Genomic DNA, 9,001 nt, shown 5'->3' with positions numbered 1-9,001 from the left:
AATGCGGCCCTGTAAGAGGGAAGGTTGCGCATGTCGATTAACTCAGCGTGCCGAGATGTCCTGCACCAGTTACTAGAAGGCAAAGGCAAATTAAGGCAAGTGTGCAGGCGCGCAAAGCAACTGCTTTGCGGCCCACCACCAACTGTTCTTGAAGAGCGGAATACAGTACATGGCACACTAAGGTTACAGAGTAAAGTCCCTCTCGACTGACGGCCTCCAGTAGTGACAGTCCTTGTTGTTGTGAGCATACGTACAAGTATATGCCGTCCAGGAAGTGCACTCGTAAAAGGCCTTCCTTGTCCGCTCTTTATGGCCTCCTCCTATTGATACGCGCATCAAGTCAAAAATGCCGGCATTGCATTTCGCCGCCTAGAGCGGCATGGGACCGCCCTCTTCGCGCGGTTGGGGTCGTGGGCTTGCACTGTAACAAATCATGTAATGTAACAAATGCGTGAAGCGAGAACACCGCAAAAGGACACCGCATCGGAAATGTGGAGACGAGTTGCGACGTACCCTTCGAAGGGTAGCTGTCGTTTTGTTATGTTATGGAGAGCGGAGGGGGTGTTCGCGCAGAAGGGCTATTACCCCAAATCTGTCATAGGCGAGACGGGATGCGATCAGTTACCCTTGGTAATAATGATCGCCCTGCTTCAGCAAAGTTCATGCCCGGGGTGTATTCCTCTACCGCAGCCTGTGATATTGCAATACTGTACCCTTGGTACTGTAATACGTAAGGGTACACTAACCACGCGTACTGTTGGGATAACTGTTACAGTACAGTACCCTTGAATGGTCGACTTTATTGAGAGAGTAAATTATTGGGGCGGCCCGACACTAGAGCATCAGGGTCTACCGAGGGTCCGTAGAGCAACCGGGGGAAGCCGTAACCTACGTCGGTTTACGCCACAGTATGGTACTGTACAGCTGTACCCTAATCGCCTGGCATAGAGCAACCTGTCGGATGGCAATGCTCCCCAATTCCATTTATTATCTCCGAGGGTTGGCGATCAAGTGCTCTGATGAATCGTAATCCTCATGGGCTGGCTTTACTCGTCGTCGCCGTCGCTCCTATTAAATACTGTTGTGGACAGACTGTAATATGGACAGTCTCCTCCCCCCGAGGGGCCTCGCCTGTCTCTGATCCTCCCTTGCCTACTTGTACTCCCTTCTCCCTCCCTCTCCCCCGCCAACCGCGCAAAACGACTGCCCCCATCGCAGCTGATAAATCGTGGCAGACCAAATTAAGTGACCTTACGTGAGCGCACTACCCCTCTTAAATTTTTTCTGAGATGAATTCAGCTATTGTACACCCCTAAAGCTATTGCCTATATTGGACAAATAATATAATTTACTATTTTTTCTAGACAACGCAAACCGCCATTTAACTTTTGTTTTGAAGAAGGCAAAGCACATGCTCAGCGATTCTATCGCAAGCCAACTCGTTGATGCACACAAAGATGTTCAAAAGAAAATATTGTTGTACTGTACAGCAACTGTTTTCTACTCTGATATCCTCGACTCAAAAGCGCGTCCCATAAAATTCTGCGAGCACTTCACAACAACCCCAACCCACACTCAATTGTCCCAAATTTTTCTCAGGGACAAGCGAAAAAGATCAGTGCTGGCTTCTGTCCCGGAAAATTATCTTTATTGTCCACAGAAATGTGTTTTCTCCCGAAAAAGAAACCAGAGCCGTTGACGGCTGACGTCAGCTCGCGGTAAGCATGGTAGAAATGCCGAGTCCCTAAAAGACAAAGCGCTTCTGGGTGATACAGTGTTTTGTGGAGACCAATTTCTGGGGCATTTGTGGAATTGTTTAGAATGAGCAAGCGTGCAAGTGGTCACTTGCGCATATACTGTACACAGAAATATGAGCTTCAAAATTAACCTGGCCCAGGTTAAATACTGTGATCAGGTGTAGAGAGTTCTGCATGGAAGATTTAGATAGATGCAAGTACCTTTGCTAGAAGTCCTGCTGTACAAGGGGTTATCTCTAGTGCCAAGCACGAGCTGAAGGCAGAGCACAGGTTCGTGGACGGCGCGGCGAGAAAAAAACTGGAAGAACAGTGAGAGAAACTCCAGGACAGATCGAGACCAGTGGAGGCAAGCAGAGTCGTGATTAGAGAATGCTCTATCGACTTTTAAGCGCATGCGAAGAGTTGCCACGACCTCGGAAGGTGTGATTATATGACGCATACCAAGGGTAGGAGACGCCGCGGCATACATGAACAGCGGACATGCTCTCCCCCGGTTGCCATGGGTGGCCCAGCAAACAGCCCACATATGACACTCAAATGCGGATGAACTTTTCAAACAGTCAGAGAGAAAGGATGGGCCCTCCGACTCGTCTCCAAAACGCCATACCCAGAGACGCTGAACAAAAGCACACAACCGCAAACGAGATCAGCGCCGACCCCTCCTCCCACTCACCGCTGCCCCGTTACCATCAATTCTTATTACTCATCTGTCCCCACGGTACTCAACTGCTTGTAAACAAAGGCGATCCCAGCAGGGATCGTTCAGGCGTCAATCACCATCTATTGCGAACCATCCTTGCAGCAGAAGCAAAGTATCACTCACAGACGAAGCAAAGCGTTGCGGCCAAAGTAGGGAATCATCACGCATTAGCGTCCAGAGACATGGACGCAAATATCCAGCTAAAAGTGAACGATTATGTATTGAAGTAGTCATAGTAAATTGTGAATCGTGCATGACACATGCGTACGACTGAAGAGGACAGGCGGGATAGAGAAATTAATGCATGCGCAGCTCACAAGCGCATGCACAAGATACTTGCTGCAAAGCAAGGAGCGGCCAGACAGTTCTTCGGTGCCTGCAATGCATTCGTGGAAGAGAGGGTGGTCTATACCAATAGGTCAAGTGGTTGACGGATTTATCTCTGCTGGTACAAGACGCCGTGGTTGTGGTTTGTGATTTTGGAATTGAATTTGGTCACTGTAGAATGTGGGGTAGACTAGAAGCAGATGCAGGGTTTCTGCGCTTTCGCTTTCGCTCAATAAAGAAGTCATGCTTGCATCCATCTTGCACGCATTCGAATGCACCAAAGCAACTTGGATTCCGCTCGTACTTTTGTAGACCCACGGGGTGTCCGCGATCAAAAGTGCGCGTTGAAGAACGCATACGGCTGATTATTTCGGACGAAGCATCGTCGTGAAGTAACGGCGGAATGAGTGCCGTTCGTGGCTGAGTGCTCCGGACAGATTAGTTGCCCTGAAATAACATGCCGCGGAGCTACAGAAGACGTTTCGTTTTGTACTGAATCCATTAAGCCATTAAGAATGGTTGTGTTTTTCCTCAAGTCTAGAATTGCCTCAGAGAGGGTTCGGATCGGGGAGCATCGCCGGCAGCGCCGCCCTTCGCCTGGACCCTCCTCCTCGCTGCCTACCAGCGCGCCCGCAACCCTCGCGTTCCGATGTCGTCCGCGCGAGCGAGCGAGGAACTTTCAGGAACTTTCAAACTGATCGGTTGCTACACTCGCAATAGTCACCACGCTTTCATCTCCTTCATACTCTCGGATGGGGAATGGATCAAGGGCATGCTTACCGTGACAACACCATCTTCCAGAACTCTATACCATAGTCCTTTAGAATATTCGTTGAGCTCACAGTCGCACCCTGTCGCACTTATTAACTGCTATGCCGCTTATGTACCTGTGGTTTCTTATTGCTTGAGTCTATGTTGACCGCAACTACAGATGAGCACACTCATGGACTTTTCCTCGTCTTAGTTAATGCCCTTGAAGAGGATCAAGTACTCCTCGGGCCCCCACAGTAGAGCATGGCTTCAAGGACTTCTGCGACGCATCGAGATGGGAGACGCCCATCTCGATGACGACCTCTCTTTTATGCCGAGCTGTTTCCTAATTTTTATCCTGTTGTTGTCATACGTGTACACGCATTCCACGTGCATACACGAAATGGTACAGTAGCCGCCACTCCGTTCGAGCGGTGGTGGTCATCTTCTTCACACGCCGCTAACACAAAGCTGCAACGATAAAAAGCAACTGGTCCCCTCACCCTCAACCTTGACCAAGGCGAGCAGCCGCATGTCCCCGCGATGGACGCGGCCAACATTATTGGCCAAACCCCGCGCCTCAAAGGTTCGTCTCTCAACCCCCTTGTCGCCGCGGTAACCTCGCACTGACCCTTCCCCCCTCCTCCCAGTCTTCAAGGACCCCATCCACGGCCACTTCGAGCTCGCCGACCCGGCCCTCGCCTGCGTCGACACGCCGCACGTGCAGCGCCTGCGCGACCTCAAGCAGCTGGGCTCCAACTACCTCGTCTTCCCGGGCGCGAGCCACAACCGCTTCGAGCACAGCCTGGGCGTGGCCCACCTCTCTGCCGCCTTCGTCGACCGCCTCTACGCCAACGCGCGCGACCCGTACGCACGCCGCCAATACGACAACCCCCGCCACTACCGCCACGCCCGCACCCTCGTCCAGCTCGCAGGCCTGTGCCACGACCTCGGCCATGGCCCGTATTCCCACCTCTTCGACCACGTCTTTCTCCCCGCCGTCCCGGGTATGGCCGCACACCCCATGCGCTTGCACGAGGCCCGCTCCGCTATGATGTTCCGCCATCTCGTCGATGCGCACGCCGTCGATTTGCAGCCGCCTGACGTCCGCCATGTCGCCGACCTCATCGCCGGCCGGGGCCGGGAGGGCGCGCCGTCGCTGCGCCCGGCCTTTCTGTATGACATCGTCGCCAACGCGAAGAACGGCATCGACACGGACAAATTTGACTACCTCGCCCGCGACGTGTACAGCTTGGGCTTGCAGACGGCCTACGGCTTCGACCACCAGCGCCTCATCAGTTTTGCCAAAGTCGTGCGCGACGACGTCTGTTTCCACAGGAAGGAGCTCTTTAATGTGCACAACCTCTTCCTTACCCGCTTCCAACTCCACCGTACGTTCCCACCAACGCCGTTCGTCCCCGCCTTGCGCCGTATACATTTTGCTGACAGTCCGCATGCCCCATTTCACCCACAGGTACGATATACAACCACCGTGCCTCACTCGGCATCGCCGCCATGGTTGCCGACGCCTTTCTCGCGGCAGACCGCCCGCTCGCCATCTCGGCCTCCATCGCCGACCCAGTCGCCTTCATGCGCCTCACTGACGCCCTCCTCCCGGTCATCGAATACAGCACCGACCCCGCCCTGGCGGCTGCACGCAAGATTGTTCGCCGCATCCGTACCAGAGACCTCTACCGCTTCGTTGATGAGATTCTGCTGCCGCCGGGCCGAGTGTGCACCGTCGCGCCGCAAGACATCACCACCTGCCAGGACCTTTCCACTGGTGTTAACTTGGTACCGGAGGACGTTTACGTCGTCCATGTGCCGCTCCACTTTGGTATGAAGTCAAAAAATCCCGTCGATAACGTCTTATTCTTCAAGGACTGGTTCGTTGTCTTGCTATTCCATTTCATTTTCTCCTCCGCGGCTCAACGAGCCAACCTTTGTGCAGCCTTGACCACTAACTCGTGTACGACTCCCAACGATATCGCATCCCGACATCCACTCGACACAGGGAGGACCAATCGCCAGAGCACTTGTCCACAGCAAAAGCCTCGTATGTGCTCCCGGTCACGTTTGAAGAGAACATCCTGCGAGTATTCGTGAAGCGAGAGAGGGGGGAAGCTGACGCCTTAATCAAGAGAGCCGTGACAGTTGCTTTCCGCAACTTTGTCCGGCGATCAGGTTTGGACCCGTCGCCCGCTTCCGAGATGTCGCGCAAGAATAACCATCCCCACACCCCGGGCGCCGCCCCCGAAGCCGAGGAGAACGGGGGTCGAAGCCCGACAACGGCACACAACGACGCCACGCCGCTCGCCGACGATATGAACGCGCGGCTTGCCAAGCGCTTGAAACCAACAATGCAGTCCGACGGTCGGAGTGAGTGAGAAGGGCAAAGCTGGATTGCGTGGCGCGCATGTGTATCGGGAAGTGGCTCGCACGATTTCACCAGTGACATAACAACAAGCATACTGTACCAAATTCTGCCCCTGAGAGCAACGCCTCGAAGACATTCCCCGCTGACCCGCTCGGGAGCCCCCCTGAGCCCCCTCATCAACAGTTCCAGCACCGGCTGTGAAACCGCTAAAGCGCCACATCGACGTCCGATGACACATTCGGTCTGCTGCACCACCCTCGGATGCCCGATGTGAAGCCCCGCCGCACTCTGCCTCGACCGACTGATCGTCACAAGTTCCACGGCCGCCCCCCCCACCCCCCGAAGCACTTTCCTACCATAAAACCTCGGCTTCGCCCCCCCCCCCCCCCCCCCCCCGCTGTCCTCCCGGCGTTGTCGCCTGGGCTATGCCGAGTAGGGTGCTTGTGTGTGATCGCTGCCGCGCCGCACTCATGCAGTGTCTTTGCCGGCCCGCCGTGCGCACGTCGCGGCGGGACACGCGCCAGCTCTGGCCTGTGCCGTCGGCAGCACGGGCTAGCGCGGGCGCGGATCGAGGCCTAGTCGACGCCGAAGGAGGCGACCGTGAACGGGGGCACCCCGGGCTTCAAGAGACCCGTGCGCAAAGGCTGCGAGTTGACGGCCATAGTGGGATGGCACAGGTCGCTTCAGTTGGCTTCACGCCCAATGCGTAGGGGTGGCGGCATGGGAAGAGAATGCATGCCGGTGCCCACTGCTAGTGTCTAGTGTCTATTCGACAAGTGTCCTCATATGAGAACTGGCGCCTCATATGAGTACAGTATTTAAACAGTTCCCGCCACTTGCTGGTTGGCGGGAAACCCCAACCGATACTCTCTCCTATTCCAAACACCCCTTGTTGGTGCTGGACAGGTAAGATTCTCGTTATGAATAGTGTTGAAGAAACAAGATTACGCTTTATTACCTAAAGATAATCGGTCCAGAAATGCTTACAGTCGATTGATTATCCGAATGCTTATCCCGTCTTTCGCTGTCCCCATTGGTGTGGACACAAACGTTTAAACAACGGCCAAAGCAGCGCAGTGGCGCGAGTCCCTCGCCACCTCCGGGCCGCTAACCCAGCGATACTACCCGCTTCGGCAGATGATGACCACTTTTGGCGTTTATTGGGGCTCGCGTTCGTGGCTCACATGAGTTCGAGTTCTGCTTTGGTAAGCTTCAAGACGAGGGGTACATTCCGAGTAAGAGGGAGTAAGCAGCGAAGGAGGATCGCGTTATCTTACCGAGCGCGCGAATAAACAGTCTTCAATGGTTAGGCCACGCAAGAAAGAGTACGGAAGAAAGAACCAGTGATGACTTGATGACTGAGCAGCAGAGATGAGGGTGAGAAAGTGGGAGAACAAGCGAAGAATTGGAGAAGAGAGAAGAAAGGCCAGAGAGATCTGAGTGCCTCTCTTTATACAGCCTTGTTTTCGGCCGCTGGCCGATTTCCAATCCCTCTGCGGACTAGTTACGCGAACGAAGAAGCGTAACGGTTCCTAGCCGTTTTCCAGGTCTTACTGCAACGGTAACTTGACACGGTCCGTCTGAAACGTTCCATGTGAACGGTAAAGTAAAAATCTGTCCGAAAAGTGTTTTTGGCCATGTTTCCCTTCCATAGAGTCGTTGCGCGTTCAACCGAAAATCTCCTTTGTCCAGATTCACATTTCAATTGTCAATGAATGCACTAAAACTCCCATCTTGTTCCTAACACAAGATGTTTCTCAAACTACCACCCATTCTCATATCACTTTGCGATTCCACTCTCACCATGGCTCCGAAGGACATGCGCTTGGTTCCGAATGCTACTGTCCACGCTAAGGCCAATCGCGTTGTGGAAGGCATTCTGTGCAGACAATTCTATGGATCTATGTGGAAAACTAAGGAAGTGCTAGGCACTGTCATCAGCACAGAGACCAAAAAGCCGAATTTCAAGACCCAAACGTTTGTCAAGGGTTCATGGGAGCTACCATCTGGAAACGTAATCAAAACCGTTCTTCTCCGGCACGTACGAGCTGGTACTCCAGCCCCCCGAGGCACTGACGGCCAAATTCTACATCATACACGTCACGAGACTGCCGATGTTATTGATTTCGCCCCGGCCCTACCTGAAGCACCGCGTACACAACCCTCGTCTTGTGACGTATTTCCTCCCATTGCAGCACAGAGCCATGTCATGGAGCAAACAGCCTGTCATGGCCAGATATGGTCCTCCTACGAAGAGGACTGTCATGTCAATGGCATGGTCCGGACGAAAAGATGGGAAATGAAGTCACCAGATGGCAGTATAGTATCTGAAGGTAGTGAATGGCGTGAGAGAAACGCCTTGGACTACTTCTTTATGACGTTCCCAATGGAGTATCTGCCTAAAATTGTACAGCTTACATCAGAAAGCTTGGCAAATGCAGGTGAAAAGGCTACAAATGCCTCCGAGCTCCTCCAAGTTTTCGGAGTTCTCATACTTATGACAAGATTTGAAGTGTGTGGCTCTCGACGTTTCTTGTGGGGGACAAAACCGGTCAGCAAATATCTCCCAACCCCCGATGTCAGCTCTATAATGCCCCGGAGGCGGTTTGATGCACTTTTTGCAAATTTTAAATTTAGTAAGGGGCCAATAAGAAGCGTCGTTACAGAAGACGCACCTGACCGTTGGTGCATGATTTCAGACTTCGTAGAAGCCATCAACAACCACCGTGTGAAGTTCTTCGTGCCATCGGAAACCATCTGCATCGACGAATCTATCTCGAGATGGTATGGATTGGGGGGCACTGCATTGATATTGCATTGCCCCATTACGTGGCGCTGGACCGCAAACCCGAGGCAGGTTGCGAAATACAGAATGCGGCGTGCGGATCAAGTGGAATTATGCTACGATTAGAGCTGGTAATGTGCGCAGACGATACCGCAAGAAAAACGTTCGAAGGTACCACAAATCATGGGACGGCTGTTGTTCGGAGGCTTACAGAGCCTTGGACCGGATCAAGACGCATGGTTGTCGCCGATTCGTATTTTGCCTCGGTCGAGACAGCTGAGCAACTGATGAAGACAGGGCTGAGA

General features: G+C 53.3%; 1 protein-coding gene across 1 annotated transcript; it reads left to right on the top strand.

Annotated features, from left to right (window-relative positions):
- Window positions 1–4,066: 4,066 nt before the first annotated feature.
- Window positions 4,067–6,490, top strand: CHC_T00005636001 (hypothetical protein). Its single transcript, XM_005717180.1, has 5 exons — window positions 4,067–4,140; window positions 4,318–5,151; window positions 5,220–5,420; window positions 5,549–5,780; window positions 6,257–6,490. Exons 1-5 carry the CDS (start codon window positions 4,067–4,069, stop codon window positions 6,488–6,490), a joined length of 1,575 nt encoding a protein of 524 aa, XP_005717237.1.
- Window positions 6,491–9,001: the final 2,511 nt, after the last annotated feature.

The sequence above is a fragment of the Chondrus crispus genome, genomic scaffold (genome assembly GCF_000350225.1).
Source record: "Chondrus crispus Stackhouse genomic scaffold, scaffold_303, whole genome shotgun sequence".
NCBI classification, from domain to species: domain Eukaryota; phylum Rhodophyta; class Florideophyceae; order Gigartinales; family Gigartinaceae; genus Chondrus; species Chondrus crispus.
This window is presented reverse-complemented; position numbering and strand designations above follow the sequence as displayed.